We start from the raw sequence: 22355 nt of genomic DNA on the forward strand, positions 1-22355 counted from the left end.
AGTTAGTTGGAAATACTATCTTTTAATGCAATATAGCAACTAGAAATAAGGAGGAAGGACTGACACCATGCGATCAGTCATCTCTCTGGGGATCAAGAGCCAGATGGGCATTCAAACTGTCACACTGAGGTATTTTGGATAGCGCAAATTAAAACATTTTCAAGGGAAACTCTAGTTCTTTGATTCTTGTCCATTAGGAATCGATGCTAGAAAAGACCAGTGGGGAGCTTGTTTCATGTGGCTTTGAATAATTCAGGAACAAAAGCAATTGCAGGAGACTGCTTGAGGAAAATAAATAAATAAATAATTATGAAGCATCTGGCTCAATCTAGCTGCCATAAAACAATGAGTAATGGAGAGAGATCCTTCTTTTATCAAGTGCATGATTTAACATTTACCCTGTAGAAGCAGGAAACAAGAGTTTTCCCCACCCACTAACTTCTCCCTAACAGCTAAAGCTCCCAGCAAGCTTATTTCCTTTAATTAAAAAGAGAGTCCATGTACAGATAACATATACACCAAGGGAGAGAGACCAGCAATCTGATTTAACTTGGGGTGATGGGAAAAGCAGAAATTGGTGTTATGTAAAATTAAAATTACTGCAAAGATTAATAAAGAAGACAACCCGTTAGCATGGTACTACTGAGTGATCAAAGATAGTCATTCTGGGTTTATAAAATATGATCCCATGCTTTACAGATCTGCTTCATATCTGACAGCTCATGTTGTTGCTTCTATTAAGAAAAAAAAGTGGAGCTGTAAACACTGTATATTTGGTCCTCAGGAAGCCTTCAATTCATATGGCAAAGACCTTTGGGGGATGAGAAGAGTAACTGACCTGGACTCCACTAAAGGCATGTCTACACTAGAAATGCTACAGCAACACAGCTGTAGTGCTGCAGCTGTGCCTCTGTGGTGTAGACACTTACTCCAGTGGTTTGTCTGTCAGGCCTGGTCTACACTTGGGGGGGGGATTGATCTAAGATACGCAACGTCAGCTACGAGAATAGCGTAGCTGAAGTCGACGTATCTTAGATCAACTTAGATTGACTTACTCTGCGTCCTCGCGGCATGAGATCGACAGCTGCCACTTCCCCGTTGACTCCGCTTTCGCCTCTCGCCCTGGTGGAGTTCCAGAGTCGACGGGGAGCGCATTCGGGGATCAATGTATCGCATCTAGATGAGATGCAATACATCGATCCCCGATAGATCAATCACTACCCGCCGGATTGGCGGGTAGTGTAGATATACCCTCACTGTAGTAAATCTACCTCTCTATGGGCATGGCTACACTTGCAGATGTAGAGCGCTGGGAGTTAAACCAGCCTTCGGAGACTGCTGCCATGTGTTTACACTGTCAGATTCAAGCACGCTGGCATAGCCACATTAGTAGCTCTTGCAACACCAAAGAGAGCAGTGCATTGTGGTAGCTATTCCAGCATGCAAGTGGCTGCAATGTGCTTTTCAAATGGGGTGTGTGTGGAGTGAGACAGGCAGTGTGTTGTGTGTATGTGGGGGGAGAGAGAGTGGGTTTTTGGGGTGCTGAGAGTGTGTCAGCATGCTGTCTTGTAAGTTCAGACAGCAGCAGACTCCCCCTTCCCCACCTCTCGCTCGCACACACACTCACAGCAGCAACATTCCACAGTAATGGCTTGCTTTGTCCCAGATAAATATGCCTGATGTCAGAAATGGCTTGCTTTGTCCCAGATAAATATGCCTGATGTCAGAAATGGAGCTTTGAAAGGGGATATCCACATTCCTACAGCTGGTTCCAAAACAATGAGAAGAGTGGCCACTTGACTTCAGGGGATTATGGGATGTTTCCAGAGGCCAATCACAGAGCAGTATTGCAACACCTCATTCACACTAATGCCAGGGTGTTTCAGCTGGGCGCAGCAAGCTTTATGCTTCTCGTGGAGGTGGATTACCAGGAGCGCTCCAGCTGCAGAGTCCAGGTGCTCTAAGTGCCTTGCCAGTGTGGACGGGTCATGAGTTAGGATGCCTGGGGCTTCTTTAATGCACTCTAACTTGCAAGTGTAGCCAAGCCCTAAGAGATGGTAGTTAAGTTCATGGAAGAATTCTTATGCAATTCGGAATACATGGTGGGAGCATGGGGAACGTGGCTGGAGGACACAGGAGGAGCACCGGGCGGCCGCGCAGCCGGCCGGAGAAAAGTGGCATTTTGAAGGGGAAACTGCTGCTTCTCTCCGGCTGTGCAGCTGCCCCTGCTCCTCCTGAGCCCTCCACCCATGTTTGCAGGGCCACATTCTGAAAGGGGCTTAGGAGGAGGGGTGCATAGGGGGTGGAGTCCCGGGGGGCAGTTGGGGCAGGGATCCTGGGAGGGGGCGGTCAGGGGACAAGGAGCAGGGGGGGTTGGATGGGTCGGGTGCTCTGAGGGGGGGAATCAGGGGCAGGAAGTGGGAGGGGGCGGGGGCCAGGCTGTTTGGGGAGGCACAGCCTTCCCTACCCAGCCCTCCATACCGTTTTGCAACCCCGATGTGGCCCTCGGGCCAAAAAGTTTGCCCACCCCTGGTCTAGTCTGACCTCCTGCACAACAGAATCTCACCCACCCACTCCTGTATCAAACCCCTAACCGATGTCTGAGCTATTGAAGTCCTCAAATTGTGGTTTAAAGACCTCAAGGTGCAGAGAATCCTCCAGCAAGTGACCCATGCCCAGGGCCGGATCTAACTTTTTTGCCACCCCAAGCAAAAAAGAAGAGTGCCGCCCTGCTGTACCCCCCCGTGAGCACTGTGCTGCCAACCCCCCCACCCCCTGAGCACCACGCCCCTGAAGCCCTGCCCCCCAAGTGCCATGCTGCACGAAGCCCTGCCCCTTCCAAGCTCCGCGCCCTGCCCCCCCTCCGAATGCCGCACTGCCCCAAGCCCCCGCCCCCCGAGCACCACGCCGCCCGAAGCCCCGCCCCCGAGTGCCATGCCGCCCGAAGCCCCGCCTCCGAGCACCACGCTGCCTGAAACTCCGCCCCCGAGTGCCACGCCACCTGAAGGCCCGCCCCCCGAGCAACACGCTGCCCGAAACCCCACCCCCCGAGCACCACGCCGCCCAAAGCCACGCCCCCTCCAAGCGCTGCGCTGCCCCAAACTCCCGCCCCTCCTCTGAGCACTGCGCCAGCCCCCGCCCCTCCAGCGCTGTGCCAAGCGCCTGCCCTCCCGAGTGCTGTACTGCCCGAAGCCCCGCCCCCGAGTGCCCCACCGCCAAAACAAAAAAAAACCCCTTCAGCGCTGCCCCGACGAACCAAAACAAAAAAACCCAAAAAAACAAAACTCGATCGCCGCCCTGCCCCAAGGTGCTGCCCCAAGCACGTGTTTGGTCGGCTGGTGCCTGGAGTCGGCCCTGCCCGTGCCCCACGCTGCAGAGGAAGGCTAAACCCCTTCAGGGCCTTTGCCAATCTGCCCTGGAGGAAAATTCCTTCCCGACCCCAAATATGGCCATCAGCTAAACTCTGAGCATGTGAGCAAGACTCACCAGCCAGACACCCAGGAAAGAATTCTCTATAGTAACTCAGATCCCACCCCATCTAACATCCCATCACAGGCCATTAAGCATATTTACCGCTAATAGTCAAAGATCAATTAATTGCCAAAATTAGGCTATCCCATCATACCATCCCCTCCATAAAGTTATCAAGCTTAGTCTTGAAGACAGATATGACTTTTGCCCCCACTGCTCCCCTTGGAAGGCTGTTCCAGAACTTCACTCCTCTGATGGTTAGAAAACTTTATCTAATTTCAAGTCTAAACTTCCTGATGGCCAGTTTATATTCATTTGTTCTTGAGTCCACATTGGTACTGAGCTTAAATAATTCCTCTCCCACCCTGATATTTATCCCTCTGCTATATTTATAAAGAGCAATCATATCTCCCCTCAGCCTTCTTTTGGTTACGCTAAACAAGCCAAGCTCTTTGAGTCTCCTTTCATAAGACAGGTTTTCCATTCCTCGGATCATCCTAGTATCCCTTCTCTGAACCTGTTCCAGTTTGAATTAATCCTTCTTAAACATGGGAGACCAGAACTGCACACAATATTCCAGATGAGGTCTCACCACTGCCTTGTATAACGGTACTAACACCTCCATATTTCTACTGGAAATACCTCACCTGATGCATCCCAAGACCGCATTAGCTTTTTTCACGGCCATATCACATTGGCGGCTCATAGTCATCCTGTGATCAACCAAAACTCCGAGGTCCTTCTCCTCCTCTGTTACTTCCAACTGATGCATCCCCATCTTATAACAAAAATTCTTGTTATTAATTCCTAAATGCATGACCTTGCACTTTTCACTATTAAATTTCATCCTATTACTACTACTCCAGTTTACAAGGTCATCCAGATCTTCCTGTATGATATCCCGGTCCTTCTCTGTATTGGCAATACCTCCCAGCTTTGTGTCATCTGCAAACTTAATTAGTACATTCCCACTTTTTGTGCCAAGGTCAGTAAGAAAAAGATTAAATAATATTGGTCCCAAAACCGATCCCTGAGGAACTCCACTAGTATCCTCCCTCCAGCCTGATAGTTGACCTTTCAGTATGACCTGTTGTAGTCTCCCCTTTAACCAGTTCCTTATCCATCTTTCAATTTTCATATTGATTCCCATCTTTTCCAATTTAGCTAATAATTCCCCATGTGGAACCATATCAAATGCCTTACTGAAATCAAGGTAAATTAGATCCACTGTGTTTCCTTTGTCTAAAAAATCTGTTACCTAGTTTGGCATGAACTACCTTTTGTAAAACCATGTTGTATTTTGTCCCAATTACCATTGACCTCAATGTCCTTAACTACTTTCTCCTTCAAAATTTTTTCCAAGACCTTTCATACTATAGATGTCAAACTGACAGGCCTGTAGTTACCCAGATCACCTTTTTTCCCTTTCTTAAAAATAGGAACTATGTTAGCAATTCTCCAGTCGTACGGTACAACCCCTGAGTTTACAGATTCATTAAAAATTCTTGCTAATGGGCTTGCAATTTCATGTGCCAGTTCATTTTAACTATTTGGGGCACAATGGGCCAGACTGTGAACTCAGTTATACCAGAGTAACTCTATTGACTAGTGTTACACTGGTCAACTGAAGTCAGTAGAGTTACTTGTAACTTCACTGTGCTCCTCCTCAACCCTTTACATAGTAATACACCAAACTTCAGGCAAACGGCTTTCTACAACAGTCTGCTTAGTCCACTGCTAAGAGTCCTTAGTCCACTCCTAAGAGGTTACAGTTTTGTACCCTTTCAAATCAGAATGTGTCCCACTCAGATTATAGGAATGCAGTGTAATCTGAGAGAGTATTTCCATTCGTGGTTCTAATCCAGTGAAAACTGATAACAAAGGGTACAAAACTGCAACCTTTTAGGGCACAGCAGTGGACTAAGCTTACTCTTGTAGAAATCCTTCTGCCTGAAGTTTGGCATGTTCCTGCATAAAGAGTTGAGGAGCTACATGAAGGTTTACTTTTTCCCATTTAAACATAGGCAGCAAATTTGCTATGTGAAAATAGAGCCCAAAAGCCATGTCTAGCCCCTGGAGCTCCCAGCCAATATTTCCAGTTTAAGTCCTCCATAGTAGTTTAGAAATTGTGAAGAGGAGAGCAATAACTTCTCTTCCTAACTAAAGCTAATGGTTGTTCATATTCCTAAATATGGGGGTGCTTTAATGGTATACCTACAGATAGTCAGTTGAGTGCTGCAAATAAAGTGTGCCCACTTGACTATTTTGGTTATTGAATTTAAGGTTATATATATGTTTGTTTACCCTTCTCCTGAAATTTCAGTTCATGAACATTGGGCCTGATTTGACTTGAAAAAATTAAAGAAAAAGACAGATATGAGGTGTGAAATCAGCTTCTTATTTAAACACTCTTTCTGCTAGCGAGAAAACCAAGTTGGGCCCGATGGCCTTCTATAAGGTCTGGGTCTCCCTCCAGATGTCAACCCAAATAAAGGCTTTGTATCATCCCTTTTGAAGCTTTCCCTGAAATTCCCTGGTAGTTGCTCAATACGTACTGGAAGCGAAGTCTTCAATAATTGATATACTCGTTTCTTTATTTTCCAGAGAGCCTCCAGATTCCAAGCTGGAGATGAGGGTTGTTAAAAACTTCTATCCCATCCTCTAGAACAGGGGTAGTCAATAAGTGGACTGTGGGCCAAATCTGGATTGCCAGATGCTTTTGAATGAACTCTGAAATCTTTTTATTTACTTATTATTATCATTTGTTTTTATTATTGTTTTCTCTGGAATCTGGACCTTGGTTTTGGGATTTTGGTTAATCAGTTGAGGATGTATGTCTAGGAGGGACTGTTCAATCAGCTGAAACTAGTTGTCTCCAAGTGTTGACACCAACATAGAACAGTTGTACAAACACTGACTACCCATAAGACTCTTCAAGAAACTATGTTATAAAAGCACTTGGTAAATACATTACCCCCTTGGATATCTACAGCAGCAAGTGCCTAGTGTACTCTCTGATGACGGTGTCCTTGGAACACTTGAGAATGCTGATTAACATGAACTAATCAAATTACAGTTATATAAACACACTATAAGCAGCCGCTGATGGGTGTGTCAGAGTTATGCTCCATCAGCTTTGTTTGCATGCACTTTCAGAGTAGGAGCATGACACTTGAATAGCACTGAAATCTGCTCAGGGCACTTAACTACATTACCTTCTCCTCCCCTCCCCCAGAGAATTACCTTTTAAAATGTAAACTGAAGAGATCAAGAACGTTATTATGGTAGAGGTCACTCTGAAGTACAAAGGGATCGGAGTCAAACTTTCGTGTTGCAGATTCCTTTCATATCTCTGGATAAAACTCTCCTGTTATGGTTCCTCTTTTTCACTTAGTAAGCAAAATGGTGTTAACAATGTAAGAATCACTTGACTATATTTGTCTGCCAGGCAGTTTGCTTCTTGGAAGCCCTCTCCCTTGTGGAGGTGATCCCTTTCTTAAACAAAATATTGTCTAATATCCAGGAATATATGCATGGAGACCAAGAGTAAAAATGCAGTTAATCTTCCAATCACAAGGCAGATACAAATAATAAAAATGGTATTATTGTACCCTGCCCCAAAGAGGGTACGTTAGTTACTCTCAGCTATTTGGAGACTAGACCGATGTTACAGTAATTGGACTAAATTAATCCAAGTCCCTGAAATCTATGAAGTTTTCACCAGGGATGGCCTTAACTCTATTTCTTTGATGTGCCCATCCCCATGGAATCTGAGAGAGAATTTGGCCTATTCTGTTCAACAAACCACTTGATTAAATGACTGAAGCTTTTAGTCACTTTGTCAAATTGCCCTTTCACTCAGGCACTTAGTCAAAGAGTTTAAAATATTATGATGTTTCTAGCCTGATTTTCCTGAAAAGCTGTATAAAACAGGCACTCAGACAGACTATGAAGTAATAAACAAGTGATTAAACTGGCAGTGAAGCTTCACATTTGATAACTTTGAGTTCGTCTTAGATGTTTCATATATAATGAATGATAAAACTTGTGGAAGGGATATTAAACCTCTATGCTTCAGGGTTTATGCCAGTCTCAAACTATTGGAGAGTGGGATGAGATTTAATGTTGGGAGCAAATTATCCCACATCTGCCTCCTGCCTCACGCTTATAGCTTCTCCTGAAGCATCTGGTACTGGCCACTGTCGGAGACAGGATACAAAACTAAATGGACCTTGGATCTCATCCCTGTCTTGTGTTTCTGTAGACACTGAATATATATTACATATGACAGAGGCATTTGAGCCTGTTAAAACATTTAATTTTTTCCTAATTCCTTTTGCCTTATTTCATATGTTGCAAGTGAATGCCAAATCACTTGAGATATATGAAAGCTATCCTTTTTGACTTAGTAAATCCTGCTGAACACAATCTGCCATTGTTCCACATTCTAATAAATGCAAAATCAATCTCTCTATACTCCTGGCACATCCATCAGTTGGTCCTCCGTATAACTCTTCTCTCTTCATTGCTTTTGGCATTGGAAGGATCTTCAAGAAGATGGCCTGTGTTACTTCTATCTTAATATGTCTTCCAAGGTTTCTGAAGTGATTTGTGGTCATGATAGATCTTCCTTCACTTTGATCACTTATACCCTGGTAGACTCTATAGTTATCCCTAGTTATCCCACGTGCTCACAGTATTGGTGTTACATCTGGGAGACAATGTAGCAGCCTATTTACTTCTCTGGGCCACAGCTTTCTCAGCTAACTATGGAATTACTGATCAGGATTTTTTTTGGGTGCCTTTCTTGCAGTTCATGGCTCTTTGTCATTAATTGAGATGCTCTTTGCTTCTACCTATCTTCAGTTGTCTGTCTAGGTCTTACACTGCACTCAGCATAGTAACATTTGACCTTATTTTGGCTTTAGTCAGTTGCCATCTTGGTGAACTGCAAAGCAAAAACGAACATTTAATACCAGATTTATATGCTGGAACTAAGCCCCACTAATCAGGCTGTGTAGGGCACTGGGCACAGAAATAAAATCTTGACTAATTTAGTTAAAAATTTCTATCACTTCCTGAAATCCACTTCGTTTTTCCTCCAGCATTGTCAATATCCCAGGATGTAAAATCACTAATAGCCGGGATGAATCCTGGTCCCATTGAATCAATGAGAGTTTTTCCATTGACTTCAGTTGGGCCAGGATCTCACCCTAATAGCCATATTGTAACCCATATCTGATGTCATAGAATGATGCATTCTGGGATTTCTTCAGAGGAAGTACCCTGAGGCTTTCAGACTGGGAGGGAATGAGGGAGAAGAGTTTTACAGAGGTTGGCTAACATTTATTTCTGGGCTGAATATTCCCAGTTGGATTTGTGGGGTTAAAATGAATGTTCCACTTTGCTTTGCAATTCACCTTTAATGTTCTTCTGCCATTCAGGAGAACATGCCTGTCATGTACAGCAGTACTTATTATTATTCCCACTCCACCAACGTCCAGGATTTCTGGGCTAGGCAGCTACTTAAGCTCTTATTCCAAACCTTTGACCTCACACTGACACCATGAAAAGCTATCCTTCTGACATGACAAGCAGCCCTGTGGTTTCTGGGCACTGCTGCATTTGAAATATCTCATCAGTCTATGCAGTGTAACAAGCAAAGTTGCCTGGCTTGAAAGATATTCTAGACCTAGCACCAGAAGGTCCGTTGGGAAAGCAATTTATCAACACAGATGAAAGATGAGAATAGCTGAAGGGGCTTTTGACACAGTGGGAGTAGCTTGGGTGGGGGGCTCACAAATCTAAGCACTTTGTAAGCATCCCTGCATGGGCCAAGTTGGGAGACAGTTGATTAGGAGTGATCAACCAGTTAAGAAGGGGATTCATCTCGTCAGCTGGGGCCTGTTAAATGGGAGATATGAATGGAAAGAGGAGGGCTGGAAGGAAGGGCAAAGAAGTCCAGAATCTCAGAGTAGTGAGACCTCTCTTCCCACCCTTTCACCCTATGAGAAACCTTGGGAAAAACTTTATGATGATATAACATGAAGCTGCATAAAACATTATATATAAAGTAAGCTAGGGTAAGAGTATGCGAGGGCTGCTTGCAAAGAGAAATCCAGGGTGAGGGAGCCCCCCTCCCTTTACAGCTGCATGTAGAAAAGTGAGGTTGCCTCTTGCATTACCAGTAGTATATCCCTGGAGTAGTCTATTGTTGAGAACCCCAAAACTTTTGACTAAAATGAAAAATCTTAGTCAAATCAATTTTTTGTCCAAAAAAGTTTATATATATATTTAATCAGCTCTAGTCAGTGGAGACACAAGGCCCAATTCTCCTTTCCCCAATGCCAGTCTCTTATATCGGAGTAATGTCATTACTCTCATTGGAGTTGGTCCTGGTTTGCCCCAGTGTCAGTGAGAGGACAATCAAGCTCATACATGTTGGAGCTGACCTAGGGTACATCTACACTTTGAGCTGGTCCTGTAAATTCCAACACCAGGAGACATTGGATTGAGCTAGCTCACTAAGAAAAGAGTGTAGACATGGCGGTGCGAGCAGCGAGAGGGGCGAGCCTCTCTGAGTACACCCCTGTCTGAGACCCTAAGCAAGTACTCGGGGTGGCTCGCTCCTCCTGCCATCCATGCTACTTCAGCGACATTCTGTTTTGAGTTTGCTCACTTGATGAGAGCTAGCGAGAGGGATGTCTCCTTGAGCTGGGAATTGCACCCGTAGCTCGAAGTCTAGATGTGCCCTTAGCTCTTATGTTGGTTTTACACCTGTGTAACTCCACTGCCTTCTAAAGCTATGCCTGATTCTCACGGATGTGAGAGCAGAATAGGGCTTTGTCACGGGGACCTTAATTATGTTCTTTCTTGTTTGCTGTTCTCAATATAAATAATTATTCTGGCTGAAAGTATCTGTGTATGGGGAAACAGCAATTGAGGTGTATGCGCTAAATCAACACATTTTGGCTAATAAGCTGAGTTGGGTGGGAGAATCATTGACTGACATACACCCAGCAAGCAATTCTTCTCACGATTTAAAGCTACTCGAAATTTAGCCCACTGCCTCTGTAAAGCCCGCTACTTGTTAACGGAGACATGTCGGGGAGGGGGAGGGAATTAATTCACATAAGGAATTATTGTAAAAATAAAGGTAATGGTAAAGCTTCCATCCAATATCTAATTAAATTTTTCCTAAAACAGTAGATCCATTTATAATATGTGATGCCTGATTTTGTTCTCATAGGAATGGGCTGGTTAAGGATTTTATTACAAATATTTATTTACTCCTCTTGCCACTTGCTGGTTTTATTTTTAATGGATTTGCAAAGCTGCAGGAGAGCTGCAGGGGAGAAAAAGCCTCATGGGGAACCCTTTGTGTCTGGATGAATTGGAAAAACAAACTCTAGGGTGTTCATTTGCCATGAATCACTTTTCACATCACGTGCGTAATATGAATGAGGCGTCTGTGAATCTAATTCCCTTTGTCCCAATAGTAAAGCAGATCAGTACGAGAGAAGAGACGCAAGGCCAGCAAAGCAACCAACTTGAAAAGGAAGCACCATTCAGTGAATTCATTTTCAGCTATTTCAGCGCCGTTTGCTCCTTTCCTTTTCAACAGATTTAAAGAACAAACCTACAGTCCACAGGAAATGCCTCTGTTAAGCATGTCTGCTGCAGTCTAGCTAAGCATGGTAGCAGCTTTCCACAGCCTGATTCCTTCCTACTGTCACACCGGGTCTCTTGTCACTCTAAGTGGGGGAAGAGAAAACATGCATCTCCACAGCCAAACTTTACCTTAGGAAAACAGTAGATCTATGCCATGACAGCCTCCTGCCTCGATTTCACAAGAGGGGTAAGAAGGATGAAGATTAAAGGGTTTTGTCTAACTTCAAGATAAAAATCCCAGTTGCACAACCTTTTTGTGCCAAATTACCTCTATTTTTGGCAGCTATTTATTAATCTTTGGAGAATGTACATGATTTGTTTCTTCTCCCTGTTATCTTTGATCTCAGCAGGAGGTTTTTATGAAGCAAAAATACTGAACGACTAAGCTCATTCCAACTAGAAAATCAGGGCTTGCTCAGAAACTTAACCCTTTCATTCATCACCTGGAATGGGAACCCTCCCTGGTATGCAATAACAACTTTATTTTCTTTGTAAATATAAAATGGAATTTTAAAGATCTCACCACAACTTTTGTAATATATTTCCAAATTGTTCTCCTTGCAGACTGTGTGCGTAGGCCACTTTGTGCTGAGACTGGGATAAAACAGGACTAAAATGAGAATGGCAGCATTAAGCATCTTCATGGTGGTGATGGTGAGATGGTCTCTGTAATTATTTCTCTCTCTTGTCACCAAGGCGAGGAGGGTAGTTTTCCACTTCCTCTCTCCAATGACTGTGACAACTGTAAGAGGTTACTATATTAACCGCCTGCACCAGGATTAAATGATCCAATACAGGCTCACAGCTTGAAACAACGTAGTGTAAGCAAGTGGCTAATCAGAATTCTGAGTGTGTTAGTTCCGTGTGTTCAGACTTCTGCTTTCTGTTTCATGTTAGTTTAAGCTAATGATGAATGATCTACTAACACCTTCTCATTGGAAAAGCTCCACTCCGCAGCCTTAATTCTTTGTTGAACTAGATAGATAACTATTTAATCTCCCCACCTTCCATTCTCATGCTGTAGTTGGGCACTTGGGGGGTCAGAGTGTAAGACAATCTTAACTTGACATTTCAGGCTGCAAAACACTGTAAGCAAAATTCATAGAATCGTTAGACTGAAAGGGACCTTGAGACGTCTTGTAGTCCACTCCCTGCACTCATGACAGGACTAAGTGTTATATTCTTCCACCCTTACTCACAGTGAGTAGTACCTTGCTGTATGAGTTGCCAGTTTACTTTCAATTAGACTGTTTGCAAAGGAAGGTACTACTCAAGGTGAGTAAGGGTTGCTGGCTTCATGTGACACCTGGAGGTAGAAAATGCCCTAATCTGGCACTCTTCTCCACTGAGTTTAAGTTCCACTTGGACGTAAGCTCCACTTTCTGAATTTGATTGTCACAACATTTATTTTAGCAGTGAGTTTCTTTGCTAAAGAGAACAGAGCTTTGTTGTTCAGTAGACTTGATTCCCCTGGAGCCTGAGTCTTAGGAACACAGCTTCAGGAAGCATTCCGTTACTTTTGGCTGTGCTAAAAATTATTTCAGGTGTGCAATGATGACTCACCTTTCAAGTCCTGATTTAATTATTTTTGGCATTGCATTGATGAACGTTCCTCCTCTGCCTCTCTTTTAAGCCAGAGCTCTGGATTTTTCTGCATATGTACTGGCTGTATACATGCACACAACTGAAGTTGTACATTTGTAATCCAGGCTGATTGTTTCATACAATGTGGCATGTGTAAACTAGCAATTCTGGAAGACAGTGAGGAATACACAGTAAAGATACCAGGGCTGCTTTAGCTCCAGCAAACATCTGTTGGGTTTGAGAATCAAGATTTTCAATTGGCTTTCAAAATTTAGTTGCTAAAGCAGGAATTTTTTGGACTGGAGCATAACTGGGAAAAACCTTCAGGCCAAACTCAGCCCTGCAGCAGGTAGGTGCAAGTCTATTTGGCGGAGCTGAGCCAAGGCTGAAGCTGGCCCCGTGGTTTGATGGGCTTGGTAAAATATTAGGCTGACTCACTGTATTTTCTCTATTTCAAATCCTGCAAGGTGGCACGTGTGTTAGATTAATGACACATGCCTTTAGAAAAGTGGCTCTCTCCTTTGTCTGTCACTCTGCCATTGAGTAGAGTTACAGGAGGAACAAAAAAGAAGCACATATATGGTTGAGAAAACAAAAATGCACGCAACAATTTATTGGGAAGTAATACTTAACAACGGGAGCCCTTCGGTTCCGCAACTCCTGGGGGGTGAAATCTTGGCCCCACTAAAGTCAAGAGGAGTTTTCCCATTGACTTCAATCAGACCAGGATCTGAACCTTGGTGTCTTTTTTTTTAAAACCCGACATTTCAATTACCAGAGCTGGCCAGTAAGATCTGCAACTCCAGTGTTATGCCACCCTCTGCCTGCCCTAATTTTTGGGGGATTAATCACAGCTTTTTTCTTTAAAGAAAGTTTCCAGTCCCGTTCACTGTGGACAGAATCTTTAAAATATACACTAATGTTAATGTACAAGTAAGGGTGACAGTTATCTGGCACTGTCCTTTGTTAAAAACTCGTGTGTGTTATGGCTCCCCATACAGCCCATGAAAGCCAGATCTGAATCATGTGGTTCAGGCCCATGTCTAGTTTTGCATTCTTTAGGCACTAGTATAATAGTAAAGCATGTACTCTGTGGTCAGGTTCAGAACCCAGGCAACTGTGCTTCATGCAGAACATGCACCCTGGCCAAGAGCGGGGTTGCTATAGATCTGTTTGGTTTGATCGAACAATTGATCAAACACACCCAATAGCGATGTCTGATTAAAGCAAAAGAAATTACGCAGGGAACGTGATAGGGAAACTGTATCTGGAATTACTGGTGTACAGGCTGTGCTTAATTTTGATTATAACACAATCAATGTAAACCATTCAAAATAAAATGCTCTGCTCACTAACAACTACATACAGGTGAAACTTGGGAGTGTCCCTGTATATTCAGTGCTACTGCAATTTGCAAAGTGTCATGGATAGAAGCTGTTAAAGCACAACCATGACTTCTCAAGCCAAACATTATGAATGATCATAATGGTGCTGGTCCTGGATTTCATTCTTTAATTCAAAACGCTGGTGTTCTCGCTTGTATTCCGAAAAGGATCAGAGTGCTAACTGGTCAGAAATGGTTTTCCCATCCTGTGAAAATGTTTCAGATTAAAAAAAATTCCCCATTCCACAGGCTGTCTGGCTTTTTTGTGTGAAAAAATTAGAGTGAGAGAGATCCCCCGCCCCAATGGTCAGGGCACTCACCTGGCATGTTGTAGTAACGTGAGAGAGAGGGTGGATCAGGGAGTTGAACCTGTGTGTCTCACATCCCAGTTGCAGGCTATTCTGGGGTAGGGGAAATCTCTTTCTGTCTCTGACTATAAATTCTGTCATGGGCCTAAGAAACAATTCTGATGAAATTTTATCAAAACTGATATGTTCCCACAATATTTTTTGTTTTTGATGAATCAGCATTTTCTGATCAAAAACTATTTCATCAAACAATTCCCAACCGTCTCTAGTCAGAGGGCTTATTCTTTAGTCTCCTGGGTCAAGGTTGTGATTATAGGATTTATTGCCAAAGTGGGATATGCAATAATTATTTTTGTTCATGGCAGTGCTGTAATACAGTAGGTGCTTTTCAGACATGCAAGGATGGGTGGTCCCCGCACTGAGAAGCTCACAGTCCATGGATCAACAGACTGGGGGAAGCAGAGCAACAAGCACAGATTTTGTTGGTACAAGTCATCCTGCTTCACAGAAGGCAGGATGACAAGTGGTTCTTCCAGAGACTTAAATGTGGCCGGGGTAGGACAGGGGCTTTGCTGATGAGCTCAGGGAACTCAGACTGTGCACAGGGGACCATGTGGCAAAACAGTCCTTCTCTCTTTAGATGAAGCAAAGTCACCCTTTTCTGACACTGTCCTGTCACTGGCTCTAACAGTTATATCTGAAAATCATTTGTAGGTGCCTTTGGAATGTACCAGGTTGTACCAAATAACAAGTATTTTATAGACAAACATCCTGGAAGGGACACGCTGACCCTCCTAGAAAGAGTTTTACTACCAATCCCATCTCCTCTGTGGACTACTCCTTCAAACATGAACAGCCCTCCCAGACTTCTGTGACTTGTGGGATGAGAAGCCGTGTCTGGTCAAACAAGCAAGTATGTACCCAGGAGTTTCTGTGGGCTTGTGCAGATGGTGCTGAAACCAGCTCCACGGCATCTTCACTTCTATTTTCAGTGAGTATAGCTAGCCTGGGTACACAAATTGTCATTTGCACCCCCAGCTGCAATGTGGATGTACCCTTGGTTTCCCTCTGAGAGCCTTGCAGAGCCAACACCACTAACAGGAGTAAGGAGTAGTAAACTTACAGTTGTCGCTACTCTGTTCTGTATAGATTCTTGCACTGTCACTCATTACTGTAGTATGGAGCATCTTCCAGTAGCTTGTTAAATGATATGACTAACGTCTCTCATGTTGGTTTGCTCTCTCTCTCATCCTCTCCCCAGCATGAGAGTTGTGTGTGCAGGTAGTGCTTTGTTTTGTATTTTTACATGGGCATGCAGCTATGTGGTTAGATTAGAGATGACAACAACAAAAAAGTGCATCTTGTACTTGGAGCGCAAGGTTTGTGATGTGACTAAAATGAGCAGAGATAACTAAGAACATAAGAACGGCCATACCGGGTCAGACCAAAGGTCCATCTAGCCCAGTATCTGTCTACCGACAGTGGCCAATGCCAGGTGCCCCAGAGGGAGTGAACCTAACAGGCAATGATCAAGTGATCTCTCTCCTGCCATCCATCTCCATCCTTTGACGAATAGAGGCTAGGGACACTGTTGCATCTCAGTGCATCTCATGCGGGCCGGGATAAAGCACAACAACCAATATGATTGCAAGCAGAATCGTTTATTATGTACAATGCATCATATTATATAGGCTTCTCCATATTAGCAAACGTCAGACCCACCAACATTACATTGCTGCTGATTGGTTCTTTGTCTGATACACACGCTTTTCACACGCATGGCCCTTTGCTTACTGATTTTCCAATTCCCATGCAATTCATCTGATTTATGGACTTGTTTATCACCTTGAAACCGATCCCAGCTAGGCCACCTGGCGTCTGCCTTCCTCTGGCAGTTCCCTACTTTCTCACAACAACTTTATCTCACCCCACTGTCCTTGATGTCCGCTGCCGTAACTTTCCACCAAGGCAGCATAGGGAAGATGCAACCCCACAGGACACCATTCTTACCCATCCTGGCTAATAGCCATTTATGGACTTAGCCACCATGAATTATATGAACTATATATTCAAGGAACTGAGACGTTAAGAAGGTGCCATTTTGAATTAGTGTCTTCAGACACGTCCATTCTTTGCTGGTATCTCAGCCTTCCTACCTTGTGCCCTTGTGAATAAAGGAAGAGGCTGGCAGGGAAATTGAGACTTACTATTGCTCAGTGCAGAGACTATACCAAATGCATAAATTTAACTTGTGGTCACCGGTTGTCAGCTCTGGTTGCTCACAATGCAAAGATTCACAGGCTCAAGACCAGAATGAAATTTTTACCTTTGAGTCATGCAGGTTTTCAAGCTCTCCTAATGCTGAAAGTAACAACTTACAGCTAATGGTGCAAATAGAAAAAACATTCTCCTGTTCTGAATTTTGTATCCCAGTGAGAAAGATTTTGCTGGCATCTCTGGAGCACTCTTACCGACTGGAAGGAGTCATTACAATATTTGTCAGATCTTCCACTGTGCCTGCATTGCCCCTTCCAACACTCAGTGGTTTGACTTGCTGTGCATGTTGGTGGTAGTGATGTGGTGTGAAATTATTCTGGTGAGCAATCTTTAATTAGCTAAGAAAACAGCCTCTGGCTTTCAATGCACTCTGTGGGCTTCATTATGTCAGGAGTCTGTTTCTTCTGCAATGACTTCATGACCGTGTGCTCATGAGCTAGAGCAGCTGTTTGGCAATCCACTGTGTTTAAACTGGTATTGGAATCAAAACCGCAGTGGATCAATGCCTCTGTTAAAACCCATTCACCCTACCAGGTGGACTATATTTGTTTGCCAACATTGCAGCAATGATGTGCAACTTTGGATCAATGTGAATCAGCACTGCTTAGACTGTAAGAAATGACAGCTTCCCACAGCAGAGACAGATGAACTAAAGCATATTGTTTTGTGTTTCATTGCAGTCTACTGCTTCTCCAGGTGAAATCAATGGGAGTCTGGTTCCATTTTAGCTAATTGAACTTTCTGTATGTTCAGGGGGGAATGGCTGCCTCCATGGAGTAAATTCAGCACCACTCGCTGCCTAAGAAATACATATACAAGCAGACAGGTATCTCTTTAATAATACTTACTGAGACATTCTGACAGAAATGAAGCAGAGTCAGTAGTGCCCTAGTAGTTTTCCGATGTGAGGAATGTCAATTCTGTTCTGGATCAAATTCTCTTTATAGCTGACTTAGAGAAAGAGGGGCAGGTGGTGGGAAAAATCAGGGTGGTGCCCAAATAATCTAACTAGCCTGGGTAAAGTAGCAGTGACGCTGCTCAAGTAATTACCTAGGGTTCTGGACGGATTTGTACAGTCCACACTGAATTCTGTGCTGCCACAGCTTCACTTCTACTGGTACCTGAGAGCTACCTACATTAAAGCTAGCTGAGGGATGTCTGCACGAACTGCTCTCACGCACCATGATTGCAGAGTAGACATACCTTGAGTATAATCATATGAAATTCTATCCAGTCAGTCACACAGTTACTGGAGAGGACCCTTGCAAGGTTTGGGTTTGGTTTGGATAAACATCCACAAGGAGGGAAAATTGTCTAAAATGGCCGTGTCATCTGTGTAAACGAGTTTCATTCTTGATGCTGATAGTTCCATTCTTCAAGGGGTCATGCAGCTGCTCAAGGAGGTCATGATCACTCACAGTGAAGTGATCCTGTGTTAATTATGGCCAATCTGGGCTTTCAACCTAAGCCACACATTTTAAAAATTGAGGATCTAAAGGTAGACACGTAAATCAATACTTTATATATAAGTTACAGTGCTCAGAACTTTGGAAGAACAGGCCACTTAGGTATCTAAATTCATATTTAGGCATCTAACTTTGGACATCCAAAGCTGAAACTTTTAGCCTAGGTGTCTTTTAATACGTCTGAGTAGAAAAAAACAAAACCAAAATAAATACTTGTGGAGGAGTTTTCCCTTAAATTTATTATAGCGGTGTGAATAACTGATTTTTCAGTTTGTTTAAAGTACTGATTTTTTTTAAAGAAATAGGTTAGTTTTGGTCAACCTGAAACAATTTTTAAAAAAATGTTCCTCGAAACAAAAAGTTTAAAAAAAAAGCTGGGTTTTTAAAAATATTTTAAAAAATTGTCTATGAAATTGAGGTGAATTTCAAAAAAAGTCATTTTGAATTAAAAAAACTGAAACATTTTGTTTTGAAAACTTCAGAATGAAATGTTTCATTTTTTGATTTTGGGTTGGTTTGGTTTTTACCAGAACAGTTTGACAACATTGACACAAATTGTTTCAGTCAACTCGAATCTGCATTTTTCACAGAAAAAGAGTTTCCACAAAAAATGTTTGGTTAGCTCTACTTGTGAACACAATAAGATATTTTTCCTTACTAGATTTTACAACTTGTGGCATGAGACAAGCCTTTTAAAAAACATCTAACTTAACGATTCCCTTGCTTGGAAGATGCTCTTTAAAGGACCTCTTTCAATATCTTTCTAAAATCCTTTATAAAGAAATCAACTGCCATGTCTACACTGCGGGGATTATAGTGGCCCAGTGCTGTTATGTGCCATAACTATGCTGGCATAACCCCATAGTGTACATGCAGTCTACAGTGAGGGAAGGATGTTCCATTGCTGTAGGAACTCCACCTCCTCAAGTGACAGTAGTGAGGTCAATGGAAGCAGTCCTCTGTCAGTCTAGTTGAATCTACACTGGGGATTGGGTTGGTATAGCTACGGTGTTGAGGGATCTGGATTTTTCACACCCCTGAGCATTGTAGCTAAATTTTAAATGTAGACCAGGCCTAATATTAACTGGCCAGGATTGTACCCTGGGATCGAGTATAATGGTCATGGAACAGCCCACCAACTAGAGCAAATAGTGCAGTACTGCAGGAGTAACTTTAGAACTATAACACAATACTTTGCGCTTCTTCATTGCCTTCCATCCAAGGATCTCAGTGCTTTACAAAGGTAGGTAAGTTATTGCCAATCATTTTACAGTTGAGAAAACTGAGGCATCGAGGTGGTGATGGTGTGAGGCTGGTATGCTGATGCAAAAGCACCCCCTTTGGCCAGGTGGAGTGTTACACCAGCGTTTGCTCTGGCAAAGCGGTCAGTCAGTTTGCCTTGCCCGGGTCCTGCTGGGGTATGTGGGTTTTCTCCTTATTCTTGTCAGAGTCCACTGGTCCAGGTGTCCAGGGGGCCTGGAAACCCCCTCAGTTCTTAAGTCCCTCAGGGATTGGTAGGGGAACCCAGGCGCACCCACTCCATTGGGTTCCATTTCAGAGCCCTTAAGCCAGCAGGCAGAATTGGGACTCAACAGCTCTCACTGTGCCCTGAGCTCCTTCCTATCTCCTCTGGGTTTTGTAGGCTTTTCAGCCTGTTGGCCCAGATGCCCCTTCTCAGCATGCTGTCTCTGAGTGGCTTCTCAGCAGCTTGCTGGCAGGAGTTCCCTTCTTCAGCCCATTTGCTCCTCTGGCATCCACGCTGTCCCTCTGCTTCCCAGCTCTTTTAATCTCCCCAGCTGCTATGAGTCTGCCAGTCAGCTTTGGCCGGCAGTATCTGCATTAGCTGCTTGGTTGCTGGGACAGGATGGAGTATATACACCCCATGATACATGGCCAAGGTGGTCACAAAGCCAGGAATAGAACCCCCATGTTCCCAGTTCCTTGCTCTAAGTATTGGACACTGCTGCCTCAGTATCTACTGTACATGCAATCGAGCACATTGGAAATGTATGGGGCTATGTCTACCAATGGATCACAACTGCACTGTGGGAACAATCTTGTGTTCTTTAAACCAAATCTGTGGACATCAAGAGAAGGTAACTGGGAGTCTAAAAGGAGTCAGGTCATTTCAGAGCCTGTCATTAGTCAAACAGCACCTAATTGTGCCGGAATGTGGTGTCCCTCTCCTTTTCTCACCTCCTTAAATAAACGGTGAAAAATAAACTCCAGCAATGCCTCCTAGATTTTTAGACACTGGTTAGTCTCCCAAGCCCCTCATTCTTAAATCCTAGATTAAAATGCCAGTGGCAATAGGTTTGGATTGGGATCAATATTGGAAGTCTGTTCAGACTACTTTTTCTTCCCCTTTGGCATTTCCACTGTTAAAGTGGATGGTGTGTAGCTGGGTGGGCTGCAATGTACAGTAACATTAAATATAAATATTTAAGGTTGTTACTAGAATGTACAATAACGTTAGATATAAATATTTAAGGTTGTTACTAGTGTTTAAAAAAAAAACACTGAAGAAAAGCTATTTCTATATCAACCGCCAGGTGGTACTGTTAGTTTAAATTCTGAATGGTAGTGTATAGTATATCTTGCTATAATACAGAGTTATTGACCTGAATGTAAATCTTCCCTAACACAATGCATTTAATTAAAAAAAAGAAGGTCTGTGTCTTCAGTCGGGCTCGGGCTATAGTGTCTCACCTTTCTGCAAAGCCTAGGGCAAGGAATCAAAGGTTATTTAAAGTTTGATTTTTGAGAACCTACCTAGAAAAAGACAAGACAAGCCCTGATGCCTCTGCCTATTGTGGAGTGTTGACACCACTTGGCAGGTTTTCCCAATTTATTTTGCATTCACCACACAGTTTCCTATGTGGAGCTTTCCCGTACAAGCAGTAACCGTCACTAGCAATTCAGTGCAAAGCTGGAAACCTCCTTGGAAATCTCACCTCCTGAATACTAATGGGAACTTAAATGGCGATAGAGGATCCACCCCCTGCCTCCTGCAATTCCCAAAATGATCAGCGTGCATGAAGACAGTTGATGAAGAACAATGCCAGTGTAAAATCCACTTTCTCACAACCCGCATCCCTAAGCACTCCTCTGTATCAGTGTTCTTTCAGAAGCACCCAATGCATGGATGGAGGTATTTAGGCAGACATCCATGCTAATTATGGGTCTGATATGTCCAAGGAGTGTGTAGAAGAAGAGTGAGCTTCCAAAATGCAAAGGGAAGGAATGCAAACTATGGCTCTGATCCTGCAAAGAGCTGAGCCCATACTGCAAGGTGCTGAACCACCCTGATTCCTATTAACTTCGGTCATCTCACAAGATCGCATCCTGTATTAGGAAGTCACTGATCTGTGGTCTCTACGTGCATGAGGTGTGTCACGCACTGGTGTTAATAAGATCGACCAATGAATGTGCAGAAAGGAGAACAAACTATAGAATGCTCCCTCCCTGTTGTGTTAATTTTCTGATGTTGAGGGAAGGCTGAAAATAAAACCTGGACATGACTGAACACATGAGTCCAGGTAGCCACATTCATGGCTGCAGTAGGCAGCACTGCCAGTCGGTCTCCTTGAAATAAACAGGCTCTCTCCTCATTTGTTTCTCACTGTCAGTATGATGATTCCAACTAGATTTCCTTCTGTTTGTGTTTGCTGCTTGTCCATGCTGACAAAACACGTGCAGTTTGTAGCTCCCTTGTTTCAGCAGGCTGCTATTCCATTTTAATGTGGGCGCTTCATCGGAGGTCATTTAGTCAGTATGTTGCTGAGCCATTTGCAAATATGAGCTGATGAATATTTCATAGCCATTCACCAGAAATTCTGTTGAAGCGTAGCTTCATGGCAATGAGTCAGTAAGTGATGCGTTCAACCTGAAGCTGTTTCCTTGCTGCTTCTCTCATCAGATGTACTAATTACGGACATTGAGATAAATCTTTTTTTTTTTTAATGTAGGAAAACCTTTTATTTTCACTTTCTCCCAGGCTTGAGTCTAGCTATTTTTTCCTTGAGTATGCACCACTCAAGGGAGGAGTCTATTTAAATTGGCTGGATAAAATGAACAGACATTCTGCTTTCTAAGGTCCAGTCTCAGTTCTGATTTCTATGTGCATGCTGGAGAGAGATAATGCTGGACTCTAAAACTAAACCCTGGCTGACACTACAAAATGACTTTGGTATA

At 43.5% G+C, this 22355-nt stretch overlaps 1 protein-coding gene across 1 annotated transcript in view; it reads right to left on the reverse strand.

Moving 5' to 3' along the window:
- Positions 1 to 11957, reverse strand: part of LY86 (lymphocyte antigen 86) — a 43361-nt gene extending 31404 nt beyond the window's left edge. The window contains exon 1 of the mRNA XM_045006622.1: positions 11666 to 11957. Within this exon, the coding sequence (XP_044862557.1) occupies positions 11666 to 11786 (121 nt within the window). The 5' untranslated portion in view covers positions 11787 to 11957. The remainder of the gene's footprint in view (positions 1 to 11665) is intronic.
- Positions 11958 to 22355: the final 10398 nt, after the last annotated feature.

The sequence above is a fragment of the Mauremys mutica genome, chromosome 2 (genome assembly GCF_020497125.1).
Source record: "Mauremys mutica isolate MM-2020 ecotype Southern chromosome 2, ASM2049712v1, whole genome shotgun sequence".
In the NCBI taxonomy this organism is placed as follows: Eukaryota; Metazoa; Chordata; order Testudines; family Geoemydidae; genus Mauremys; species Mauremys mutica.